The 27577-nt window shown below is 40.9% G+C and overlaps 2 protein-coding genes across 9 annotated transcripts in view; one reads left to right on the top strand and one right to left on the bottom strand.

Moving 5' to 3' along the window:
• Nucleotides 1–36: 36 nt before the first annotated feature.
• Nucleotides 37–4604, bottom strand: rpl5b (ribosomal protein L5b). The gene is made up of 8 exons (XM_084547943.1): nucleotides 4526–4604; nucleotides 3977–4046; nucleotides 3770–3885; nucleotides 3332–3466; nucleotides 2988–3190; nucleotides 1260–1437; nucleotides 361–449; nucleotides 37–196 (listed from the first exon to the last, which is right to left on the bottom strand). Exons 1-8 carry the CDS (start codon nucleotides 4526–4528, stop codon nucleotides 97–99), a joined length of 894 nt encoding a protein of 297 aa, XP_084404069.1. The 5' UTR covers nucleotides 4529–4604; the 3' UTR covers nucleotides 37–96.
• A 2340-nt stretch (nucleotides 4605–6944) lies between these two features.
• Nucleotides 6945–27577, top strand: part of evi5b (ecotropic viral integration site 5b) — a 36570-nt gene continuing 15937 nt past the window's right edge. Inside the window, exons 1-13 of one of the 8 annotated variants that reach the window (XM_084548446.1) lie at nucleotides 6945–7598; nucleotides 13488–13525; nucleotides 14431–14663; nucleotides 18631–18820; nucleotides 22783–23007; nucleotides 23186–23260; nucleotides 23361–23486; nucleotides 23582–23725; nucleotides 25043–25132; nucleotides 25390–25487; nucleotides 25941–26001; nucleotides 26081–26134; nucleotides 27158–27190. In XM_084548446.1, coding sequence (XP_084404572.1) covers nucleotides 14512–14663; nucleotides 18631–18820; nucleotides 22783–23007; nucleotides 23186–23260; nucleotides 23361–23486; nucleotides 23582–23725; nucleotides 25043–25132; nucleotides 25390–25487; nucleotides 25941–26001; nucleotides 26081–26134; nucleotides 27158–27190 — 1248 coding nt within the window. In that variant the 5' untranslated portion in view covers nucleotides 6945–7598; nucleotides 13488–13525; nucleotides 14431–14511. Of the gene's footprint in view, nucleotides 7599–8290; nucleotides 8803–8862; nucleotides 9456–11204; nucleotides 13526–13596; nucleotides 14664–18630; nucleotides 18821–22782; nucleotides 23008–23185; nucleotides 23261–23360; nucleotides 23487–23581; nucleotides 23726–25042; nucleotides 25133–25389; nucleotides 25488–25940; nucleotides 26002–26080; nucleotides 26135–27157; nucleotides 27191–27577 lie in introns of those variants that run through there. The other 7 variants (XM_084548442.1, XM_084548441.1, XM_084548444.1 and 4 more) reach the window with 7 other exon arrangements.

Raw genomic sequence — 27577 nt, 5'->3', positions numbered from 1 at the left:
TGAGTATGACGTGAAAAAGTACACAAGAGTAATGAATGTTTTCCATACGATTTATTAGAACAAATTTCTGCATTAGGAAAGGAGCAGACCAACACCTCAATCTGCAGCCTCCTGTTCCTGAGCCCGGAGGAAGCTGGCCTTCTTCTGGGCGACACGGTCTTTCCTCTGGGCCAGAGACAGCTTGGCACGGTTCCACCTTTGTAACAAGAACAGCACAATTAGCATTTTCAGTTTTAACCGCCAAGTTTTGAGAGAAAAAAAAAAAGAATTAAACACACTGATGAGTCACTATATTCTCTTAATAGACGAGAGCTTAGACCAAAATCAGAAAGAATTGGAACAAAAAGTGGCATTCCTCACCTCTTCTTCTTGATCTCTTTGGGAGGCTTCTTTTCATGGACTGGGTTCTCGCGGATGGTAGCATGAGCCTTTTTGTACATTCCTTCAATCTGAAAGAAAGACAACTGCTCAGTCTCCTGTCCAAATTATTTCAGGTTCAACTCCAGCTCCTACAATATATTCTTTAAAACTGACTCGCCACTAACATTAGATGTGTTCTTTTGTACATATTTTCAGCATCAAAATAAGTGTCTGGAAAAAATAAGACTTCATCCAGCTTCACCACATTTCGTTTTCACCGTTTACAGCATAAAGTAATTTTCTTCCTCACTAAATTATACACGGACTAAGATGCAGTCATTTACAGTTCTAAAAATGCAGATTGACCGTTAAAGGCAAATCTTGAAGCTAGCATTTAAATCTTCTGCCCAATTGACTCTCGCCCTGCTATAGCTTGTTGTCCAGGAATTTACCAACAGACAACATGCAGAGTGTCAGGCTGTTCAGGCAAATGTTCAGCATTGACACAAAGGCACAGATTGACGATTCTCGACTGGTTTTGTAAATTATTTAATCCACAGGGTCGAAGAATTGACATGAAAGCGGCTGAGAAGCCATCAGAAGTGCATCTCAAACCATTATCTAAAATTGTAAAAGAACAACATCATCACTGGGATTATGATGTACAAGTTTGTTAATACAAACAAAGTCAAGTGTCTGGCTTGTACAAGTTTTTAAATGCTGAGGGCACTTTATAGTCCACTAATATTAGGCTTGTATTTTGAAAGAATGCAATAACTGCACCATTACTGGGAGACCAAGTTCACTTGAGGTTTGGCCTCAAAACCATCAAGATACTTTATAAGCACTGTGGAGTTCTAAATGGAAAGGCAATTTAGTAATGCACAAACAGGACTTACCGAATCAGGGGTGACTCCATTCTTGATGAAGCGGGAGAACTGCTTCTTGTAAGCATCCTCATCCTCCTCCATCAGGTAGCTCATGTACTCAGACACGTTGATGCCCAAGATGTGCTTGCGGTGAACCTCAGCATTGAACTCCTTGCTCTCGGCATCATATCCAGGGAATCGCTTGGTGCTGGAGGAAAAACAAAAGAGTTAATTGATAACTTAACACTTTCATTTTCACATCAGCCCATTCACTCCTACATCCAGCACTTTGCACTGGTACTAATTTGCAGTCATCATCTATTCTGCCCAAAACTGTTCTTGGCATATTTAAATGACTCAATAGCATGACGACAGAGGGTCTTTCAACCTTGAAACTGGCTTAGACCATGTTAACATACCTTGACAGGTACATAATATAAAATGCAAAATGTATTAAAGTACAGATGTGCAGTGCAGTGCGTGCCACGTCAGTGTCTGCAAAGCTGGGCAAATTGACAAATGTGCTTGCTTTGAGATGTCCCTAGAACGGGACGTAACAGATGTTTTTAGAATGCGTCCTCCAATTGTCAATAGAAGACTCATCTGTCAGCTGTAATGGCTAAATAACCCAGAATTCACAGCGCCCCTTAATGCTGAAAAACTGACTAGCGAGTCAACGTGTAGACAGCCAGATGGCAGTTATTCCGTCTAGAAGAGGTGGAACTGCTGATCAGTTGTGATTTTAGTATATATTTTTTTTAATTTGTGCAAAAAGTCTGCTCCTGAAACTAATTACAGGTCAGAATTAAACAAAACGGCTTCAAAACATGCTTAGAAATAAATGAAACCACCTGGACAGAAGATGAACCGGCATACAGCAGTTTCACCCACACATGCACTCCATATCGTCACAGTGGTATTTCTGTACAAGCACCATCCAAATTACAAGCTTATTGAAAGAAAAGTCTGCATGACAAGGTCGTATGTTCCACCACGTGACCCAGTTAACCCCAAGAGTGGGCTGGTACAACTAAAAACTCTGCACACAACTGGATATCCCTACAACAAGAGCCATTTTGTTGTTAAATTCAACTCCACGGCACTCAGATGATGTGTATGACTACATCACTATTACTCTGCTGTCATCACGTAGCTCATGTACTCACGACACGTTGATGCCCAAGATGTGCTTGCGGTGAAACCTCAGCATTGAACTCCTTGCTCTCGGTATATCATATCAGGGAATCGCTTGGTATGACTATATCACTGTTACTCTGCTGTCCATCGCCTGCCTGAGACTGGCAAAGACTGCCTGAACGACTTAATTGTCAATTATGTTAATATCTTAACATAAGATATTTGCAAGAGCATAATCAATTATGGACCAACTTTCTGGGAAAATGGTCTGGCTTCCTGGCTAAATAACATCTTCACCAAGGAAAAAAACCCTACATGGCATGCAGCCATCATACATATAGCTTTTTCCTTGAGCTATTTGTACACAGACTTGTCAACAGGCTTTCAATGATAAAGGCCTAGGGTTCAACTTCAACAGAAAAACAAACAAAGATAACCGTTTCTAACTACTGTGCGAGTATGTTTAACGGTTGCATTTGCATATTTAGTTCGGTTTCGCTTCCTGCCGTCTTTTCATTACTTGATGCTACTCTAACATATATCAATTCTCACATAGAATTGTCAACAGCAGCACTTGACAACATCCAGGCATGCTTATGACCTGAATGTGGGACAGGTTACCTGTGTGGGATGGACAGGCCTCCATCCACAGCCCCCTTCAGGGCACCAAACACCTTGTTGCCTGTGGTGGTTCTAGCAAGCCCAGCGTCCAGGTAGCAGGTGAAAGCGCCTGGCTGACCGTCAATGCTCTCCACGTTGAACTCATCGCCTGTCACCTCCACCTGGCCTTCGTACACCTTATCCAGACCGAACTTGTTGAGAAGCTGAGGACAGAAAATGACAGTATTCGTTAAAGTTTAAGCTGGACATCTGTGGACTAGGTTCCTCAAATCTGTACCAATACAGTCTGTGTAGTTACTCAATTTGGGATTGATGTATAGGCATGAGTTAGAATTTCTACATACTCGGCGGGCGACCAGCAGACCAGTGCAGTAGGCTGCTGCGTAGTTCGTCAGGCCCACGGACACCCCATATTTTGGCAGCTCGTGTGAGTAGGCAGCACACACAATCATGTCACCCTCAATCTTGGCATAGGCGATCTGCAACACAATCACAGGCAAACAGGCTTACAGAACGTACATAGCACTCTTCACATCGACATCTTCACAATGGTGTCATGTTGCATCATCAACTGATACTGCATCTAAAACACAAACACTTCACATCTGGACTTGACCACGTGTATATGTGACTGTGCCAAGGACACTCGCACACATTTATCATAGACTCATCTAAATCAGTGTTTCAGTTTATACAACTACGACCCCCGTCATATCAAACATCTAAGCTCCTCATAGACCGAGCCCCGTCCCTTGCGGTGAAAAATGTCAGCGTACGCTTACCTGGCAGACGATGTCCCGGTTAGAGAAACGGACAATCATCCGGTACTTGGGTGTGTTGTACTTGTTCTTATCTTGAATGACCAGGCGCTTGCGAGCAAAGTAGTCAGTTTTTCCCTCTACAAAGAACACAAGAATTTTTATTATTAGTAAGTAGAAGTATACAATAACCTAAACATGATTGTCAGTGCTTGTGACGGGGTGCTTTACCTCTCCTCCTCCTGAACTTGACCTGGTACCTCTTAAAGTAGGCCTTGTTCTTTACCACTTTAACAAAACCCTGCAAGAAAGAATACACCGACTCAGCAACGGGTAAACAATAGTCAACAAATGTTAACACGACATTAGTAGTTGGACTGTCAGTGTCAGGGGGTGACGTTACACTCGGCTAACATTAGCAGGCTGAGCCAATGGAAATGAACGAGGCGAGTTAGCACAACTGCTAAGCAGGGTTGAAGAGAAGCTAACGGACCACAGTTAAGATGGTTAAAATGGAAAATAAGTGGTTATGACCATAGAGACTAGCTGGTCACACACTAGTGAAAATGTCACAGTAAAACAGTTATCAGACAACAGGAAGTATTGACTTAGTGAAGCCAGCAGTTAGGCCACGTTTAAGCAGACCGGGGTAGGCATTAGCAGGACTGAATCTATCTTCATCTGAACACCAGCGGCATGTTTTTAAACATCTGAGAGCACAGAGCACTAAATGTATGTCTTAGGTATGCATGTAGGCACATATGTGGACGAATTACCAACCATTTTTGCAGTCTTTTTGTCTCCTTATGAAGGAGCCCGGAGCCAAAGACTGTGGCTTGACTCCGCTGCACTGGAAAAAGGAAGATGTTCGTGCGCATGCTCAGTAAATACCGTGTCACAGGATGAGAAGCAGGGACGCCATGCTGCGGTGGATTTACCAGTCTGCCCCCTATCGAGCTGGGGCGGCCTGTTATCAAACACACTCAACATATCAGTCTTTTCTTTTAACCAGGTAAGCGATTTAAATCTGGTCAAGGTATTTTATGTATTCAATGCACTTTTCAGGTCAAGCTCTTCTCTTTTTGTTAGTATGATGATATTAGTTTTGACTCTCAGTTTGACACTTCTCCTTAAAAATACTGTAGAAAATACATGAATTCTGGTCTTTATTCCCTACATACAGATACGATTATAGAGTCTATTGGGGCCCTGGGCCAAATTTTCCAGGGGGTTTCTCCAACCAGCATTCACAGCTGTTATCTTATAAATAACCGTGCAGCAAAAATGTGAACTTAACCTTTATTAATTATTCTTTTTTCCAACTCATGGATATCAGATCACCTGCCTGACAGGGCTCTATATCCGCCTGTTCTGATGCTGTATCATGATCCTGGTCACGATTTATCCCCCACTATGGGATAAATTAAAGGATTACCTAGCATGGTGGAAGTGGATAGTTCTGACTACTGGCCTGAATTGATTTGATGACCAGAAAAGCAACAAGGCATTTCATGTCACAAGGAATCTGTGTAATGCATTGCATACACTCAGTAATAAATTAAAAGTGGCATATTGAACTTGCAATTTGGAGGGGGCACTTTAGTGGGGAAAGATAAAGTCAAGTGATATGGCGTATGATACTTACAATAGCAAAATGTTAATACAATCCATTTTAAATGGTTTCACATTATAGAATTCAATTTTTGAATGTTCTCACTTAAGCATAGTTTCCACAGTTTTTATTCTTCACATTTCCTTTGATCGGGATAATGTAATTTAAACTTTAAACTTTGTGCTATCGCGACTTCTGTTTTTACATTCACAGTGTAAAGAAAATACACAGCGCCCATTGGCGGCGCATACTAGATAGTTCTATGTTAGTGGAAGTTATTTTATTCATATGCCCCCCATATTTAAGGCTAGTCTCAGCTAGTCATAGCATTATGGGAAACATATAGAAAATCAATCAATAATGCTATTGGTATTAACTACTGCTGTTGCCCTATCAAGAAAATGTGCATGAGGCCTGTTGTTAAGTCAAATTTCTCCCTTTACTGTTTGAACTAGCCCTGCGACAGAGTGCCGACCTGTCCAGGGTGCCTCTCGCCCGATTACAGCTGGGATAGCCCCCCCCCAGTAAGTAGACAGGCCCCGTGAAGAAGAAGAAGAAGATACTGTTTGAGCTTGGTGCCCATGTTCAATCTATACTGACTTACAAGTTAATTCATTTCAGGGAGTTGTGTTGTTGATACACTCTTCAAATGACAGTTAGCAACAAAACATTTCTTTATTGTGTTAGGAATACAGGAGATTTTAATGCTGAACTAGTATTTTCCAGTGTGGTCCTCTGCGCTCCTTGCAAGATCAGTTCACAGATCCCCCCAACCAGCAGTGCTATCAGGTTGATAGCTACTTATGTAATGTTTAAAAATAGTAGCCATCAACATTACGTCTGACGTCACTGCCAGACAGGAAGTGCAGAATGGTATTTGGTGTTCGCTGCTTTGAAAAACAATATTTTAAAAAGACATGTAATTAAAAGTCAATGTCCTGATTAGCTAGAGTAATCCAACTGTGACTTATTTTCAGTGAAAATTATATTCTACTGAAGCTGAAATAAAAATGATTTGTCTACAGCAAGCTCAGCAAATTCTTCTGAGAAATGTCTTTGGACAGAGACCATGTTGTTGAAATATAATATTACAATGTTGTGTGTAGTCCATTACTGCTGTAACGGTGTCAGAACTCCACGTGCAAAACAAGATAGATAGATAGATAGATAGATAGATAGATAGATAGATAGATAGATAGAAATGCGGAGAAAGTGGGAACATGTGTTTTTGTCTTTGCAATTATGGGAATCCACCTTCTGAAGTCAGAGAAGAAAAAAGAGACCTTTCCTGTGCGTGACATTGGGCTTAGAAATGTGGTCAAACACAAAATAATGTATCAGGTCACATTACTTCTGTGTCAGAAATAGAGCCTTTAAAGTTGCATTTATCTGTGACCATGCAGCTGTGACTGAAAACAATACACAATGATTATGGCCTTTGCTCACTCATGTGACAAATGGTGACTGTCATAAAATTATAAAAGTTAAATTATTCATTAAAGGCAAACTCACACTCTCATGGTAGCCTAATATTTTGACACATCTGTTTTTAATTTTAGGAAGCTATTCTTTTTGGAACTCAACTGTCTCCTCTTGAACAAACTCAAAAATTAACATCACTGTTTAGCATTGTGTTCACAGCTAAATAGCTGTGATAATTTATTTCTGACAGGGGGAGATGTGATTGTTTTGTCAGTGTATCACATTCAGAGTCCTGCAGTCACCATGGCGTTGCCAAGTGCAGCCTACAACGTCATCTGCTCTTCAGCTACTTCTATGACAAGGGGAGTGTCTTACCAGCCAACAAAAGGTATGCGTCACAGCTCTCATGTAAAACCTGAAAAGTTGGTTTTATGTGTGGTTGGTATGTGAATCGAGGGAGTGCGTTTTTCATCAGAGCAACTTTGCTGTGATGTGGCAACTTTATTTCGAGTTTCTATTGACATATTTCATTCTGTGAGAGCCAGCTGTGCAAAGCAATAGTTAAGAGACTTTTAGGCAGTTAATAGCACATTATAGATATTATTACCTATACATTTCTGTTTTGTATTTTATTTGGATTACAGATCTATTTTCTGGCGGAAGTTTTGTTTTTGTTTTTTTCAAAACTGATTTCTGATAGTTTCAGTCTTGACAATGAAGACAGCATGCCCTAACTGAAAGAGTGCCCAGACACCAAAGAGTTCAAGCCTCCGGTCTGCTCTAACAGAAGTATTTTTTTCTCACATCAGTGAAGTTCAGGTAAGATGTTTTACAGACCTGATACTGGTTAGATAAGTACTGCACATATGTGTATGCTACAGGACTATTTTCTTTGATTTGAAGGTTGTACATTGTAAAGCTTTGCTGAACTTAAATTTTAAACTGTTGATAAACTTAGGGAAGGAATACATGAGTGTAATTTGGCTGTGAGTAAGATGCTTCATTTTCTTGATATCCTTATTCTGCCCCAGCTTTGGAGTAGAATAAACCGTATTAAATAAGAATTTAAATTTGATTTAAAATAACTTTTCATAGTCCTTTTTAGCTTTAACATAATACTCTCATTCTTTAAATATTTGTATAGCTAAACAGGTTGATATCAAACACAAGGATTGTGTCCCTGAAATTGTTATATCTATATGTTTAACACTGTTTACAGCATTATTGCACATCTCTGCCACAAACATTATACTTATCAAACGAGTTGATGTAATATAAACTTTTCACCATCTATTAATTAGTCATATTTAGAACAATATATTCCATAATATGCAATACTACCAAGGCTAAAAGGCTAAAACGCTTTCTTTTTATGTTCAGATTTGTGTCTGAACTGCTATAAAGGCCACTACTGGCCGACTAAGTGTAAATCAATTAAATGTCAGTAACAGGACAAACATAGGCCAGGCTGTCCACAAAGTCTGGAAGACATAAGAAAACATAACAATACATGTCTTCTTTGCTTGGAAATGGAGTCTGTCTTCTTTAGAATGAATGAAAAGAAATTGATAGACTGGCGACCTGTCCAGGGTGTACCCCGCCTCTCGCCCGATGACAGCTGGGATAGGCTCCAGGCCCCCCGCGACCCTCCACAGGATAAGTGGTTACAGAAGATGAATGAATGAAAAAAAAATTGGTCTTTTAAGTGCAGCTGCGCATCCACTGGGTGGCAGTATCGTTCCAAGTTGGCGCATGCTCCGTGCGATGTAAACATTTGGTAGGCCGCCGCCGTCTGTCTGCAGACATTTGTGTACACGTATTATACGGCTGCATGGGCAGGACCGAAGAGTCAATGGGAACAAGCTAACTTAACTCTGGCTAGCGTAGGTTACTTATGGAAACCTAGCTAGACTATCTTGGCGGAACGCTTGGAAAAACACCCGTTTTCTCACAATAGTAGGACTATAGTTTCGTGCATGGGAAGCAGACGACGTTTGTTGCGGCTGGCTAAAAACGCTTCAAGGTAAACCGTGTTGCTTTTTTTTTTTCTTCGGGCCCTGTCTACTTACTGGAGCGAACCCAACTGATAAAAAACACTCCTAGTTGTTATCACTATGTGTTGTGACATTACATCTGACTGGTAGAGATTGTCAACACACAACTCACCCACGCAGTTGTTAGTAATATTAGTTTGTATCACGGCATGTCTGTTTTGTCGCTCGTGTTGGGTTAAACGCTAGCTGTTGAACTTCTAATTGGTTCGTAAAGGACTCCGACTATCGCCTGGAACTAAAACACAATGTAACTGAAGGTGTTATTTATTTCTGCTGGGTTATGTACCAGACATATTGACATACTCATTTAACGTTTAACCCTGCGGTAGTCTCGTCCAACTCGTCGACGTTAGAGCTCATACTGTTACATCTGATGCTAGATCTCCATTTCAGCTCACAACACTAGCGAGCCATAAAAGGAACACGGGACTTCTGCGTCTAATGCATCGGTTCACCGGTTTCATTGCCCGTAAACCAAAATGTTTCCAATAGGTGCGAGCATGATGTGAAAGTCTGAGCCACGTATTTTAATCTGCTCAGCGGTGTTGACACTGACTGTGTTAAAGCCAAGGATATCTTTAACTCAGACATGGAAGTTGCAGCATTGCTGTGACCAGAGAAGGTAGTGGACATTAAACGCACCAAAGATTAACACCTTTAAGCTGCAGAAAGTACTCGACTGACAGACATGGTTATTGCAGGAGGAAGCACCGGTTTGATACATACTGTAGGCCCCTGTTGAGGTGGAAGAGAACAGGGTTTTGGTTAATTTGATTACCTTGACTTGATGCATCATCTCACAACATGTTAACCCAGTAAACAGGGAAAATTGGTCTTTTAATAGAAACAGATCACCTCTGACTGTAAAGGAGTAACACTCCATTAAATGTAATCCACTGAGTTGGACCCTTTAAATGAGTGTTATATGAAGGTTTGCAGTTTTGAATACATTACATTACTACTGGTCAAGTATAACAGTGTTTTGAGCTTGTAAATGTCAAGACATAGTTAAGGAATTTTACAAACTCTCAAGTAACGTTTATGTTTCCAACTACATCTTACTCATCATTTGACTAAAATATTCAGTTTCATTACACTTCTTGGTACTTTCTGTTATCTGAATTCAGTCTCCTTGCAGTAACTAGTGGCTCCACTGACACTAATGAGTGTGGCTTATGTGGTCGTGCTTCTGTAAACTTTTCTCTTTTTTTTATAAGTCACTAAGTTGTATCGGGAAGGCTTGAGGCGGCCATGTCCAAGGATACACATGTCAGTGCTTGTTGCTTTTAGGACAGGACACTTTGCAGTCTTTACCGTGGCCCCTGGCTCCAGTGTAGACACAGAGACGCGGACGAGCACAGATCAAGGAGTTACAATAAATCTTATGTGACTAAGATGAACAGAAGATCGGCATGTTTGTTTTATGTGCTCTCCACATGCTTTACCATTGTAAATAACTGGGAACAGAATATAAGTATTGTGACATTTGTTTGCCTACTGTCATTACAGTATTTTGATACAGTATTAGGAATTTAGTTGCTTGTCAGCTAACCGTGATAAAAAATTAAAGCCACTTCTTTTGTTTTTGGTTATTATATTCACGTGACTGTGGTTTGCCTCCTCAGAGATCTTGTCACCCACTCCTAGTACTAATAGTAAAAAGTCATACGCAGCATATCATTGCATTACCAATTCCCACATACATGTGCAGTATATCAATTAATTGCAGCCATCTTTAATGTTATTCATTTCAGATGTGATTTCCCCGCAGTGACACATCAACATATTTACCAATGAAAATTGCCTGTTGTGGAAGACTTTTCTGTCACCATGTTACACATAAAATCAGTTTATAATCAGTTTTAGTTGTAGCACATGATGAAATAAGTCAATGAGAAGATTGTGTTTAGGATTTGGAAGTACTCTGTTAAAGAGTGCCAGTCACTGACTAATAAGAGGACTGTTTATTGTTTTAGAAACTTTATAGCTGTTTCTCCCAAAGAAACAACTAGCAAATGATGAAATTCAAGTGTTGCCATCATTTGCCTGTAAACAACCTTATGTCTGTTTTTCCCGCAATGTCCTACGCTACTATTCTAGTTTTTGAGGCCCGATGTAGCGTTGCATTAGTAGCTCCCTTTGTTGTCGCACATTGAAGAATAACCTTCACATGACTGATATGCTGTTTGTACAGTAGGAAAATCTGTGCTTCCCCCGTGTGTGTGTGTGTGTGTGTGTGTGTGAAGTGAGAGTGTGTTGTTATAAGTCATGCCTCTGCTGGGCTTTAACAGCCTCATGAAGCCCATGGACATTGGGTTTTTCCCCAGAAGATTACCATGGTCTCTCTTGCACGGCCAGACAAGTTTGTTCTTATTTAATGTCCAAACTCGGGACCTGAACAATGAAAGAAAAGGAGAAAGGAGATGAATATGAAAAATATTCTCTACTGAAACTTGAAGTTTAGATTTGCCTAGGCGTAAGAGTTTGTGACACTTTTTTTTTTTTTTTGCCTGGTCTGTTTCAGAGCACTGCAAGCTGCTTGTGCTTTTTGAGTTAGAAGAAAAACTACTTCTCAGTTCTTCCTTTTGCCTTTCTCACTTCCCCACTCGCCTTGAAGTTATTTTGCTGAGGCTTTCTTCATGCCTTGCTGTGGGCTTCATTAGCTATGCACACTGCATCTCCTGGCCCCTTTGAGTTCTTTGGCAAACAAAAGCAGCAACAATCTCTGTATCCAGGATTTACAGGGAGGCCTTGCTTCAGTTGGCTCAGCGTGCTCGAAGGAATGTCTCCTAAGGCCACCTGGACATCTGTCAGAGCAGGGCTTTCTCGTGGATTGAGTAGACTAGATTTAAGGTTTACTCAAATATTGCTCCTTAAATGTATTACTCAGGTCATTTAATAGTCACAGTTGTACCCAGGGGATTTGTTTTTTCACAATTTTCTGCTATAGGAAATTGATGTTTACCATTAATAAGGTTATTCAGATGTAGACAAGAGCACATGTAGATAAGGCAAGCCTAACTTCATGTTTAGTTTACATGTTCCTCTTTTCGTTCCCCAGTTAGTTCTGCATGGCATCCCACATTGGAAGTCAGTCCTTGAAGAAACCACATGCTCTTACATTCTGTTCTTTTGCTTTCAAATGGGGTGTGTTTGGACAACACAATGCAAGCCTGACTCAGTGGTGAACAAAGCTTTGGGTAGGGCGAAAAGCAACATCCATGGAAGATACACTTTGAGGAGTGTAGTTTGTCAGGATAAGCAGTTTTTGTTAGTGACGTAGCTCACCCTTCTCACACAGTACATATAGTACATTCATTCAGCCATTAGCGCGTTCTTTGGAGTTATTTTTTAATTTGTTGCTTTGTTTAGAGTGGTGTTCAGGTGAATGAGTGTACAGTGTAAGGCTCACTTTGGTGGCTGTTAGGGTGCAACAATATACAGACTATAATGTGACAAAGACGTCTGCAATGCACACACCTCTGGTAGATCTTGTTTTATGCAGGATAAAGATACACATGCTATTCTTTTATCTGTCTTAACAACAATTTCAGTGTAAATGAAATATGTGCAGGTCTGAGTAGATGAAACCTCAAAGTGTCTGTGAGACAGCTGTACTGGGTTATATGGAGAAAAAAATAAGCCTTTTTTTCATATCACGGTGTCTGTTGTGGATTAATTAGCTTTTAATCGTCTCTACTTAATGTGTAAGCCAAGTTTTTTTGAAACCAGGGAGGGGAAATGTGCCCTAATTGTGATAGTGATACAGTTACAGCACTCTGTGGTTTGCATTTCACTCTGTCATCCGTCCCAGCCAAACGTAACTGTGTTGCCCTCTTTTGAAATTCTCATACTAGAATCAAACCGATGAAGATAATCATTAAAATCTTATCCTGTAGACCTTTTTGGCTCTTACCGTGTTTTTGCTGCAATGTGAAAGTTGAATCTGTGGTTTAGATGGCATTGTACATGTTGATTTAATGCAGCCACCCTGTAGTGCTACAGAATGAGGATCTATCATCATACTGCTGATGATGGTCAGTAAACGTGGACCCCACAGTGACAGGTCAGGACCTGGGTGTTGTTACGAAAATGGTAAAGTTGGTGTACCAACTTCCTGTTTTTCTCCACTCCAGAACAGACATGCCTCCCGAAACTCCTGTTAATATTGTATAAGGAAAAATGGATAATGATGAGGATGGTTGTAGACAAAAACACAAAACTGTGCCAATTTCAAATGTTTTGAACTTGAAGCTCTGCTGTGTAATGACAGGAAAAACGTTGGTCTTGACAGAAAATTACTATGCAAGAGCTATCCTCTGATTTGTTTTTCTAGCTTTACCTTTTGAGAGTTCAGAGTTTGCTTCCAGTCACTATCCAAAACAACAATACACATTTTTTCCTAAAGATGTGATGATGATACTGTATTTAAAGTAAGTGAACTGTAATGTCACCTTAGCTCATATGTATTTCAGTTTATTATAGCTCATTCCTGTCCTCACATTTACCTCAACGTTTTCCTTCTTTGTTGCTTTTCTCCTCCTCCTTTATGCCTTTAGTCCTTTTAAGATCTGAATGACTCATCATTTCATTGTGTGTAGTGCATGGAATGATTGGTTTCCTGCCTGGTGGTAATATCTGGACTTCCTGTTAGGTTGGAACCAAAGGCAAGACTGCTGTTTTTTTTCTCAGGTACAGTATGAAGTTAATTTCTTCCTGCTGAGCACACAGATACACTTCCTTATTTAATCTAATTCCAACAGGAGGCCTAAGGAAAGCCTATCTTTCGTCGAGCACTTTGACCCTTCCTGAGAGTGTGATCAGCATATGACTATAAAGCCATTTAGTTGGTCGAAAGTTCAGAAGCATGGACTACTTTTTTTTTTAAAAGAGCAGCATTTAATGTATATTTTGGAAGCGGTTCTTTTCATGGATACATGCTGGATTTACTCATGGAAAGCAGCTAAAGGCCAGTTTGTTTGGATTTGGAATAGCAGGTAGGAAGTGTGTCTAGTTTTCTGGCATGTTGTGCATAATAATCTCTTCCTCAATCAAACTGAAATATCACATATGGAAGAAAACAATAGACGGTACTTCATTTATTGAAATGTGTGGCCCGACATGGATGAAAATTGAGCTTCTTATTTTTAAATGGAACAGATCTACAGAATATCCAATAATAATTCCTATGATTCAGTCCTTACTCAACGCACTTTTACTGAAATACAGGCAAGTGATTTAAAGTATTGATCGCCTCCTATCAGAAAGAGACAAATTAATTTGCCAATGCTGACTTTGTAAACTAAGCAGCTGCATCGATCCAGATGATACTGACCGCTGGTGCTGCTCTAACAGAACTGGTAATGTAGCACTGAAGAGAGGATGCTGCCATGTGTTGATGTTGTAAAAGGAACCAGATGCTTTAATATTGTATTCACTGCGAAGGTACGCTTCATATAATTGACAGGGAAAGATTTTAAGAAATTGTCGTCTGAGGCTGCTCCTTGAGAGGTTTTACAACTGCATATTATAAATGAATAACCTGGTTTCTTTTTCAGTGCTGACAGTCATATGCTCTCCTTATCTGTCTTCTGCAGGTGGCGACAGACAAGGTTGCTGGTAAGCTGAGTTCTACTCTCTCATGGGTGAAGAACTCTGTGTCGCACACGGTCAGTCAGATGGCTAGCCAGGTGGCCACGCCCACGTCCCTGCAGACCACTGCTACCTCATCCTCCACGTCTCTGTCTTCGCCTGCCCTCTCACCGTCTTCACCGGGGCAGCTCACTCCCGATGATGTGGAGCTGCTTGCTAAGCTCGAGGAACAGAACAGGTGAGCAGTCAGTCTTTGAAGCCTCTCTTTGCCCGTCAACTCAACAGCGCATGGATTCATATCATGATCGCAATTTGAAACAAGGCAATCAGAAAATTGGCTGTTTTGATAAAATGTTATACAATAAGTCTGACCTAGAGTTAATATTTCTTTTAGTAATTGACACTTAATACACTTATGCAAGGCAGATGTGTTTGATGGTTTAATGGATGAAAAGTGCTCCATCACGTGGTTTATATCTATTACACAGTGCATACCAAAATGAAGCTTGACTTATGGCTAAGATCAAAATGTAATTGTGATATCTGTCAGAGAAATCGTCATTAGATAGTTTCCAGGGGTTAAAGAACGTAGTCTCACCGGTGGGCAGACTGCCAGACTGTCAGAACCTTTGGAAATGGGAATATATGTTCCCATTTCCAAAGGTGCATATAAGGAACCTGTTCATACATTTGCTCCTGAATGAAAATGGTTCTTTCAGATCGTTATTAAAGTAAATCTATTACAGAAAATCAGAAACTGAGCACAATAAAAGTATATCCCTGTTGAGGCCTATAATGAACAGTTAACACATTAGCATCACTCAGCATGACCATCTACCTTTGCTGACATAGGCCTTTGCAAGACTTTGACCCCATTTGCCCTGGACTGTACCTAATGCAGTTGATGACCTATGACTGGGCACTCAATTATTCTGTGCAGGTTGCTCTTGTCAGCACTAGACAGATTGCAGTGCTCAGAAATGTAAAGGACTTGTAGGCTATCATCAGCTTCCTGCCCAAACAAGTTAAACTTCCTCAGGAAGTAAAAACTGCTTCTGATCTGTTTGTGCTGGTTACAGTGAGATACTCATTAACAGTTTAGTTGATGTGATTATAAATTATAATCAAGTCTATTGCCATCAAATGCATGAACTTTCACATAGTCGTAGAGATGGTGTACTCAAATGTTGCTATTTTATTTATAGGTTTCAAGCCTTTATCTTAACATGAAGGTTCTGTTGTGATTGGGGATTTGTGCTCTCCTCTACACATCTGCTCTACTCTGACTGGTGTAGAGGATCCTTGTGCAAATCCCCACCATCCCCCTTCCTGATCTGCACACACAGACACACGAGTGACGTTGAACAAGTTATGACTTGCAAACTAGCTAACCAGAAAATAAATGGGATAACTACAGATGGAGGAAAATGTGACAGTTTGCACTTTGAAGGATTCTGGTTGTTCAACATTTAGTTGGTTGGAAATGGGACAGAAAGCTCTAACTGTCAGCTCCAAAAAGCTTCTTCGTAGCATGTGTAGTTGTAGACACGTTTGCTGTATATTGGATCAGTGAGGAGGATTCAGTGCGCTGTCCCAGAGGTGCTCATTGTCCACATCAGATTAAAGTACTATTAGAGGGTGACGCAATATCACCCCCATCGCCAACTGTGAATTCTTTCTCTGTTGCGAGTCTCACCCATGGCTAGTACCCTCTGTGTCAGCATAGAAACCAAGCGTGATGTTCAGAACTGGGGATTGTGTCACAGTTAACTCCCGTGAAGAAGACAGTAAAGCCCTGTTGAATGCAGAAGTCGTTGACTCATGGGTACGCCCACAACAGTTACTGCTCCAGAATGGCCTGAAACACTCGTTGTGATGCGTTTCCTAAATTAATACATAAGCTGAAATATTGTTTCTTATGTCCTTTAAGCAGCTCCAAGTGCACCTGCATCTGAACGGCAGATTAAGGCCCTGTCCACACGCAAATGCCAAAAGGAAAACGATCTTTTTTTTCTCCGTTTTTGACGTCATCGTTTCAAGAAATATCCTGTCCACACGTATCCGTTTTAGCTCGACCTGAAACGCTACTTCATATTCCAGGCCTATAGGTGTCGCTGTTTCAGTTTCAGAAATTCACCCAAAACGGAGAAGAAGAGACGGAGCATGCGCACAAATCTTGAGCGCTGTTTACAAATCTCCTTTTTTTTGCTCAGCGTGGTGGCACAGGAGCATGATATTTAGCCCTAGTAGCCCTAATAGGCTCAATATCTTCTCCAGCAGGTAAACTAGCATGTAGTCCGCCATTGTTGTTGATGTTGTTATGAGACGTCTCGCGGGAGGTGGAAGGCTGCTGGGGGGGGCGAATACGATGACGTCATCGTATTCGTTTTAGGCGTCTACACAGAAACGCTAGAGGTGCGTTTTCAAATTTATCCACCCTGGGACCCGTTTTCATAAAAGTGCATTTTAGGGCTATGGGTTTACGGGATACGTGTGGACGCTCGGCCAAAACGATGAAAAAAACCTCCGTTTTTGCGTTTTTGCGTTTGCGTGTGGACAGGGCCTAAGTGTCACTGTTTGTCTTTACTGACACCCACATAACACACAAATGTTATCATTTTGCCGTCAAGGTGTTTAGGTGCAACAACAGGAGGGAGGACTTTGGTATTCATGTGTTTTACAGATAACTGACACATCCTGCAGTTGCTTACCAAGTGTGTGTGTGTAGTGAGGCCTTTGTACCCAACAGAGCAGATAAAGGCACGGGCATTTGTTCAGTAGTGTCACTTAGATGAGGAACTCCTGCATTGACTGCTACAATCTGGAAATCAGACATGCCAGCATTTAAGAATTCCTAGAAACCAGAGACATGCGGAGTACATCATGAGTTTATCTTGGTAAGATGGTAGTATTTACTGACCAGTTCTACTGCTATATAAACTAAAAATTGAAGTCATGAGACACTTGAAAGAAAATGTAAATTGTAATTGGCTTTGTTTCATGTCCAAGCTCCGATTTAAATCAAAATTTTATTTTAATCACCCAAATATTGCTTGATCCAAACTAATTTTCTTGAGCTTTTTTATGTGTTTTGTTTATGAAGCTTCTGGCCTATGTTTGACTGTTGGTGAATTATTAGCAGACCTGTAAATATGTTAAGGTTCACGTGTAACACTGCCCGATGCTGTAGTTTGTATTACAATTCGTGACGGGTTAATTGAAATGCTTCCGTTCCTGCAAATATCTAGGTACAAGATGCACTTCTTATTCACTTCTAAATACAAGTGAAGACGCTCTCTTGCTGGCTGTTCTTTCGGGCCGTCCATTTCACCCCCTCCCACAACACCCAAATTTGCCTGTAACCCTAGCCATTCTGGGAGCACGCTCAGTGACGTCATGGGCTCCAGTGCAGAGGCCCCGGCCTTTTTCCGAGATCAGGTGTCTGAGCCTTTGTTTGTGTGTCATGAGCTCCTTGGTGCCACACAGGTTGGGAGTCACAGCTTCTTTTCGCCGCATACTGCTCCTTGATCGGGACGCTATGTAACGTCGGTGACAAACTGAGTCACCGACGTGATGTAGTGCAAGATTAACTTGCTGAAAAACACACAGCTCTGGCTTTACACTGTCAGCTTTTCACATGCTGAACGTGAACCAAAACACTTAATCCGATTAACATAATGAGTTGCAAAATATTTTACTGACATTGACTGGATTGGCTCTTTCGTGCCGCTTGTACTGTAGCTGCTGCCAGTAGAATTAAAATGAATGCCAACTTTCTTCCTGAAAGGAAGGGTTTTAGATCCTTTCATTCTGATCAGTATTGTGCTAAGCTATTTTGGTCATTTGTATGAATCTTTTTAGATTTTACATTAATTGAGAATATAATGTCTGGCCATGCATTAATTAGTACATGCAGCTTTCTTTTGGACTTCAAAAGGGGAATTGTTCGTACTTTGACCTAAAATAAACATCTTGCCATGTCAGAGTGGTTTGGGAAATCCTGACATTATGGCCTCTCTAGTTACTCTAGTAAAATCTAGAAAATATTCTATTCAGTTTTGTGATTTCAAACAGCATCACGTTTGAAAAGATTAAAGCGTTCAGTAAATTTTGTTGAGTGATTGAAGAGAAACATTTAAAATTCTGTGTCTGTACACAGCTTATGAAATGTTAACAGTATATCCCCCTTCTTACCTTCACTGCAGGCTGCTGGAAACAGACAGCAAGTCACTGCGCTCCATGAATGGCTCCCGGCGAAACAGTGGCTCCTCCTTGGTGTCCAGCTCTTCTGCCTCCTCCAACCTCTCCCACCTGGAGGAGGACACATGGATCCTGTGGGGTCGAATTGTCAATGAGTGGGAGGAGGTCCGCAAAAAGAAAGAGAAGCAGCTTAAGGTGAGACTAGTGCGCATGACAACCTGTGAAGAAATAGCCGCGTGCAGGTTTACTTAAGAGCTTACTCCAACACAAATATATTCCAGGCTTATTAGCACACATTTGACCTGTCTGCAGAAGATGTCCAGCTTTTATACTATTAAAAATGGAAAGATATATTAGATGATTTAGATGAAAATTTGATGATTTTGTTAATTGCCAATTTAACAAGAATAATATTCGGTGTCCATTATTCTAGGTCCCAAAGAAAGAGGCAGGAGCTCCCATGATAATGTTTCCACAGTTAAATTACTTTAAACTTTACAAGACAATTCAAATCTAGGCTACATAGCCTCTGTTGTTATACATGTGTACTCCACTGGAAACTGTAATAAGCTCTGGCTCTAATGCTACAATGGCTCTATCTGTTTGAATGTTTACTTGGTGTAGTAACCATTTCTCTGGCTATCTTTGTCCTAGGTGGTGTTGTCCTTGAACTTGTTATTTTAGTTCTTGACATTTGAAGCTAATTTTAGGTTGCTTGTTTCTACAGTTACTCTGCAAAGTCTTGTGATAACCCTGTGCCCAGTCACCGTGGTAGTCTCAGTTTAAACTGCACATAATTGATGGGCATAGCGATGCAGGGAAAAATGTTTTCCTGATGTGAAACTGCTTGATGCAGCTGCAACAGTTTGAATGTCAGATTGTCTCATTCAAATCAGCTGATGACTTTGTAAACTAGAGAATCTTCCCCTAGGTTTGGTTTTATTTCACACAGGGAAAAATCCAAATGAAAGTGACCACTACAAACATGTGAGAGTGTTCTCTCAGCTAATTGGTCAGATGTGTCTGAGGTGGGAGCAAGTAAGTAAATACAAGAAGAATGTCCTGTATTCTGGACTAGTGCAGACATTCACTGATAACCATGGTAATTATCTAGACAGTAGAGTTGCACGGTACCCACGGTACACCGCGGTGCCAAATCGTAACGGTTCCTACTGTACTAGAAATTCTACACGACGGTACTATCGTGGATTACTATACTACCGGTGCCAGTTTCCGCTACATAGCGGCCGCCTCTAGTCTCCTCCCGGCTTCTCACTGCATGCTACTCCCTTGTAAATGAAAACCCTCATGGCAACTACTGCAACCGAACTACACAGCTGCTGAATGATTGGCTGTTTGCCTGTTACTGGTGACGTCCGGGGATATGATAGGCTGTTTCTGCACGCTGGGATCGCCCGTCTGTTAGCTGATTGGCTGTTCATGTGTTTCTGCTGGCAAGAACGAACTCCATTAAGACAGCTCCGCTTCGATATAAATTCGCTTCGAAACAAACAACAAGCTAAAGTTCTGTCTCGCCCAGACGCGCGCACGGCTTACAGCCACAAACACGAGACAACACACTCACCACGGCAGAAGCACCGGGCCCGAGCGGCGAGTCTGCCGCGGCGTCGTCGTCAGTGGCACCACTAATTTTGCTCAACATTATAAGTAATTAATAAGTATTTATAACTTGTACAAATACATTGCAGTTCATAAAAATAATAATAATATAAAAAAGGCTGCAGTATCGCGATAATACCCGGAACCGTGATACTTTGTCTGGTATAGTATCGTGGTTACTCATTTTGGTATCGTGACAACTCTACTAGACAGTATATCATGCAAATTAACTTTAAAGGAACATCTTGAATGTACTATACTGCTTCACTCTGCAAATAATACATGCTGTCTTCAGGCTACTGGGCAGAACAAGGGTGCTAATGACTTAAGTTCAAACTTGTAGAAGACAGTGGTATATATCTTTACAGTGTGTTTGGGACCAGACTTTGCCAATTTCCTCACTAGGGTCTCTGTTGTTTTGGTACACACCACAGTACGAGTCATGTGTTCACAAATGCCCAAACAGGTGAAATCCATGGTTTGATTCAAACATGCTAATTCTCTAGTTATGGCAGCACCCAGTGCATTCCAGTTAAGTGTTTCTGAATATGCAGTGCTACTAAATAACAGGAATAATCCTGCGAGCATTGGAATCACAATGTAAAGTCATGGTGATACAATTTAATGCCCAGCACCCTTGATCATCCCTTTCTCTTAGCCAGTGACACTCCAAGCCTCTTTTTGGTAAATCACATAACTGACAAAAATCTGTATGGATGTGGAGTTCCATGTCATCAGCTACTGAAGGCTAATCTTTTCTGTCGGGGTGGGGTCTCTGTAGTTCTTGTCCCTTGCGTGTGTAAATGGGGAAGTGTTGCGAAGGACTAGTGAACATGCGTGGTGCTATTATGTAATTTAACAGAAGTAATAATCACCAGACGGGTGCAGCCAGCCTGGGATATTAATCATAACTGCTGAGGCCTCCACAGAATTGACGTTTTTTCCCATTAGTTTGCAGTAAAATCCGGTTTCAGTGACATGGAGGAAGGAACCTTGATTTCTTTTTTTTGTAATTGTCAGCAAAACCCCTAAAGTGTTCATTTTTTCAGCATGTCAGATTGAAATCAAATATCTCATATCAGATATCAAAATTTGCAAGACCTACTGCTGTTGAAGATAAGTGTATTTATAAGGATCTGACTGAATCTTAGAAGCAATAACAATGGAAGGAATAGAAAATATGGGTTGTTAAAGTAGCGGTGTGTCTCAGAAAGTTCACCAATCAAGATATGAGAGTGCATTGTTTAACTACAGAACAAAGCACTGTTTGTCTTGTCTAGCCTCTGGGAGGGGAGAGGGATCCCCTGCTGAAAGCCTGTGTGGGTGGACCTTTGCTCCAGATGCACCCTGCATTGACCAGATGCTTACACACACACACACACACACACACACACACACACACACACACACACACACACACACATACACACACATACACACACACACACAAAAGCCATGTGCACTCTCAACACAGCAGGAAAGACCAGTCTTCCCTGTCAGCACAGGAAATTGCTTAATCAAATTGTGCCAGCACTGATATATGGAAACAAATCATTCTACAATCATGAGTGCCTCATTGAAAATATTGTATTTGGCAGTGGAAAGTGTATTATTGAGATGCATGCTATGCTGAAATGGCAAAATAAATATTGGGGCATGAGCACACCCATGGTTTTGTTGCAAGAAATGCAACTGTCACAGTAGGCTGTTGTGTTTTCTTACATTTTTACTTTTCATGTGCAATTACACGCCTGATTAATGTCTTTAAAATCAGTTTATGTTAATATCACTTTTCCCAACCATTACACTTTGATGAAGAACTTGAGGTAATACTTTTTGTAATAAACAGTGCAGCGTGAAAACTATACCTTCTGCATTCACAACAGTAGGAACACTACAGTGGGCTGGAAAGTCATGAATCAGCTCAGTCAGTCTGTAACATCTTTGCACACTGAAATTTATACGAGTTAAATATCTTGTGGAAGTTTATCTATGATTTTAATACCAGTTCCATAAAAATGTTTTAATTGTATATTATAATGGTGGTTGAAATCTATTTCCTGTAAGCCTTGTTTCACCAATGTTATGTTGTCTGGTGCTGTTAAAGCGCTTATATGGTACTACAGGACCTAAACACAAGGACCTACTCGCGTAGCCACCATCGATGCGAGTCATTTATACTTGTGCACTTGTCACTCGCTCTGTAAAGACGCTACCCAAATGCTGGTCGGTGCTGTGTCTTCTTTGCCAGTCGGTTTAATTTTTGTTTCCACTTCCTGCATCATTTTAAACAAAATTTGAATTTCAGCTGAATCTTACCAAAATTTCTCATAACACGAGTCATACAAAGTGCTGTACTTAAAGCAGAAGCCTAAACCACCTATTAGTCATAAAACGTGAACACTTATTAGTGATTTGTTCACCTTGCTAATGTTCACTGAAACCTTTTAAAAATATTATAATAACACCATCAGCCACACCACTTTAGCACTGTTAGACCCAGAAATCCCATGAAACCATCTTTTCTTTTTCCACAGGATCTTGTCAGAAAAGGGATTCCGCACCACTTCCGGGCAATAGTGTGGCAGCTGTTGTGTAACGCCCAGAATATGCCCATCAAGGATCAGTACTCAGAACTCCTGAAAATGACGTCACCCTGCGAGAAGCTGATTCGTAGAGACATTGCCCGCACTTATCCGGAGCACGAGTTCTTCAAGGAGAAGGACAGCTTAGGCCAGGAAGTGCTCTTCAATGTCATGAAGGTACATCTCCTCTTGCGTCCGAGCAACCTGTTTGTATGCAGATGAACTGGTTCTTAGTCATGTGTACAGATAACAAAAACTGGTATTTGACTTGATAAATAGTTTCAAGGTGGGACAAAATGGTTGAGTACATCCACGGTGGATTTTTGAGAAACATGTACTCTTGATCATACCACAGGCATATTCTCTGGTGGACCGTGAAGTTGGCTATTGTCAGGGAAGTGCTTTCATTGTAGGACTGCTGCTCATGCAGGTAACAATAACGTTCACCACACATGCACACAAACATGTTTGATATCTGTGATTGATGTAACACAGGTTTTGAGGTTTAATGTTCCTTGTTACCATTCTAGATGCCAGAAGAGGAAGCATTTTGTGTTTTTGTAAAGCTGATGCAGGACTACAGATTACGAGAGCTCTTCAAACCCAGTATGGCTGAGCTGGGACTATGCATGTACCAGTTTGAGTGCATGATCCAGGTAGAGCCCTCGTATTCAATGTCAAGAACAGTCAGACAAATGAATTCTTGTACAGTAGTACTGATGTAAATCTGTTTGATTTGCGTCCCTCATAGGAGCATCTCCCAGAACTTCATATTCATTTCCAGGCTCAGAGCTTTCATACCTCCATGTACGCCTCTTCTTGGTTCCTCACCATCTTCCTCACCTCCTTCCCGTTGCCCGTCGCCACAAGGATCTTTGATATCTTCATGTGTGAGGTCGGTCAAAAAGAGCTGTTCTCTTGAGCTAATTGCCTGCTTTGAATGAGAATCTGTATCGACTTACATGTACCAGTCTATCAAGAAGTTGCATATTTACATATCTGTCAGTTGATTTACAGTGCTCACATTGCTGTCCCGTATTATTGACACCCTGGAGCAAATGGTCTCACAGTTCTGGCTTTACCTTTTGTTTGTTTATAATGTTTGTGATCTAAAAGAGCCTTTCGTTGAATCACGCTGTATTAATTATGGTTAACGTCCACTTAAGGGAGGTTGTGCTTTTGCACATTCTGGTTCACTGTCATGACCTACAGGAAAACTTGAGAGAACTGAGTCATCTGTCATTAGCCTCTGCTTTCCGTATTGCCACAAGTCAAAATTTCTGCTGCACAGGGAAATATGTTAAATCTTAAACTGCAGTTTATCATTACTGAGTGCCGCTGTAGATAATAGCCAGACAAAGTGTCTAAAAAGCAGATAAAAGCAGAATTTAACTTTGTGTCAAGTCACATTTAACTAAATACGGTTTAAAGTGAACACTTCTTCCATTGTTTTAATGATGCAGTGAGGTTATATAAGGTACATTGTTAATGTATTACCTGCAGTAGATGGTGCATGTAACACCCACTTTGCAGAAGTTTGCAGTACCAGCACCGAAGAAATGCAGTGATCTGCTGTGGATGGGGTCATCTGCCAAAAGTATTTTTAGCCTCTTAATGCAAAACCAGGAACACCTGCAAATCAATCTAACCGTGCAGCACACTGGTGTTGCTGGTCTACTGCTGCATCAATCAGTTAAATAATTAGTGTTATTGTGCGACTTTGGTGAGTTAACGTGTTAGTCCAGAAATTAAACACTGTGGTAGGACAGTAGCTCCTGTGTTGTGCAAGGTAAAATGAAATGTTTTCATTAATGGAGTCTGTTGTCTTTGAAGAGAGTGATGTAATGGCTTTAGTTCCCTGCTGGAAAAGGTGGCATGGTGAAGTTGTGATGCCCTTCTTTTAGGTTTTGTTGTTGAACCCTTTCACAACAGCTCACTGCTCTGCTTCAGTGCCAGTACTCTGCTTCTCCAAACTGGAGGCATGTCAATCACCATCTACTGTAGGATAAGCAACTCATACAAGCCTACTGGAAAGAAACTAACCCCTAAAGTCAACTAAACTGTGAAGGAAAGATAATCCATTAGCGCCACCTGTTGGAGGAAACAATATAGTCCACATTTAATAGTCCTCGTTATTGTTTTTATCTCTCTCCTGAGACTGAATTGTTGTTAATTATTTTCTCGTCTGGTTTCTGGCGATCTCTTTCTTCAGGGTCTGGAGATTGTTTTCCGTGTGGGACTGGCCATCCTTCAGATGAACCAAGCTGAACTCATACAGCTCGACATGGAGGGAATGTTACAGGTATATCACAACACCTCAGCATAACTCAGCATTCAGGCAGCTCAGATTTCTGGTGTATTTTGCACTTTGCACTTTTTTGCACAAATATGCTGCACCCTCAAGGGAGGAACTTTCACCACACCCAGTTAACTGATATGTGTCGTCCCAGCTTGTACCTGTGGACATGTTGACGTTGGAAGTAGTCAGACAACCAAAACAGCAGGATGCATAGTTGCGTGCCACTTATCCCATCTCTCTCTTTCTTTGCTGTGCTTCAGCACTTTCAGAAGGTCATCCCTCACCAACTTGACAGTGGGCCAGATAAGGTGATTCAGGCTGCTTATCAAGTTAAATACAACGCCAAGAAGATGAAAAAGTAAGCACAGCTGTCATCTCATGACCTACCGGCTTTCTTTTTTTTGGTTTTACATTATGTTTATACACAAGATCCTGGAACTGCCATTTTTTTTCTGTAAACATTCCATTACTCTTGCCAAAATGTTCTGCCATGACTGCAAATAATTGCACAGCAGCTTTTACTTATTATGTTGAATATTCAAGACTTGAGACGAACTTGAGAGTCATAGGATTTTAGACAAAAATGGATTAAACTAATTAAAGGTTTTTGAAAAGACATGTCCTCCTTGGAAATTATTAGGAATGTACAGCCATGTAAAGAAAAGCTTTGTCTGATGTTTTTATGTCAGAAATATTTGTTTGAAAAACATTCTGCAACATGTTTTGATGCTCACATTAGAGACATTTTATTCATTCAGTGGAGGAAACTATTATTTTTGTCTTCACTTGTTCACTGGGGCATTTATTTCAGGTTAGAGAAAGAATACACTACAATCAAAACTAAAGAGATGGAGGAACAGGTGGAGATAAAGGTGGGTGGACACCAAAGTCTCTAATGTGATATTTTGTTGTATTTTTGTCTGACGTATTTTGCAATTTCTTCTTCTGCAGAGGTTGCGGACAGAAAACAGGCTTCTGAAGCAGAGGATTGACACACTAGAGAAAGTGAGTGCATCATTGTTTGTCAGAGGTGCTCCGTCACCAGACAAATTGAACAGACTCTGCTCCCTGCTCATCAACTTCACATTAACCCATCCAGCCGTGTATGTCTATACACCATGCATCTCTCCTAATGATGGAGTCTTGTCTTTCACTAACTGGGCTGTGTTAGTTGAAAGTTGCTCATGTGCGTGACAAACCGGTTGTTGACTGGTATGGTGAACTTTCTGACTGTAGATAAAATCAGAAACATTGCCGGATTTGGACTGCAGGTTGTCAAGGTGACCGTCCTTATGGCTCGAATACTTTCATGTTAAAAACTCACGAGAAACCACTAACCGAAGCAGACTTTGTAACAAGCCTGTTTTGAATGTGAACAAGGCTGCTTGATGCTTGAAGTCGATACAAAGCACTGCATGGCAATTTGCGCTGTTTGTATCACTCTGCACGGTATTGTGCTGCCAGGTCGCGGCACCATGCATGGGGTCTGCCGTTGATAGTGAGGGTGTCCGCTACGCTGTGTTTGCCTGCAGGGAGGAACATTGTGGTCTAAATGAGTCCGTTATTTAAATCCAGCTCGAGGCTGCTGCTCTCTGTCATATAACTCCCAGGACATTTTTAACTCTTCACTAACTGAAACCATTAAAACGCTTGGATGAACCACATCAAAGCCCAGAGCTTCTGTTTAGTGAAACGCGTAGCTTCTTAACTCTTATCGTTCTGTTTTAACCAGAACTACCCTGTGCTTTTTCTTGTCTGAAACTCGCCTGCGCTATCAACACTGCCTCATTCTTCACTTTGTCACCTGCTTATTTGCACCTTTTTCACCGTGCTAGCTTGCAATGTTCTTTTTCAACCTCCAAATGTTAACCTCATTATACGGTCTGTAAAGAACTCCTTCTGGAGGGAAAATGAACATTGCATTTCTTCTTTAAAACAATCAATTGTTCTTGTGTGTGCTTTAAACTGTCCTCTGGATTGTGTCTCTCTCTCTCTCTGCTGTCTCTTGTTGATATTTCTGTTTTGTAGGAAAGTGCTTCCTTGGCAGATAGATTGATCCAGGTATATGCCTCATTTTCTCTTTACTTTTGTGACTTATGTTGCACCTTCCTTCTTCCTTCTCTCCATCTCTCTTTAGCATTGCATGCTTACGATTAGCACATGGAAGGACAATAATACTGCTGACTCTAGCGAACTCTGACGAATCTAAACTGATTATGAAGGTCGATTACATTGTTTGATAAGTGCATGGATTATCACATTGTGACTAATTGGACAAGAAGGGGATACATAAATCAAGCTTAGGAATTCAAATATAGATCCCATCTTGCTAGAGTTAAAACAAGCATGTCATCAGAAAACCCAACCCCTCATCTTCTCTGATTTGTCCACCCATTCCGCCCTTTCGTTTTAACTTCTTGTCGTGCTCACTCCACCCCTCCTCGGTTG

The sequence above is a fragment of the Chelon labrosus genome, assembly GCF_963514085.1.
Source record: "Chelon labrosus genome assembly, chromosome: 7".
Lineage (NCBI taxonomy): Eukaryota > Metazoa > Chordata > Actinopteri > Mugiliformes > Mugilidae > Chelon > Chelon labrosus.
Note: the sequence above shows the minus strand (reverse complement) of the source record. Positions and strands in the feature narration are given on the sequence as shown.

Bases quoted from the DNA above. Each gene is read 5' to 3' on its own strand.
- rpl5b (XM_084547943.1), bottom strand. The intron at 3,886-3,976 runs GTAAAGCACCCC...TGTTCTTTGTAG, and splicing joins CAAGTTCAGGAGGAGGAGAG to AGGGAAAAACTGACTACTTT. The intron at 197-360 runs GTGAGGAATGCC...CTTGTTACAAAG, and splicing joins AAAGAGATCAAGAAGAAGAG to GTGGAACCGTGCCAAGCTGT.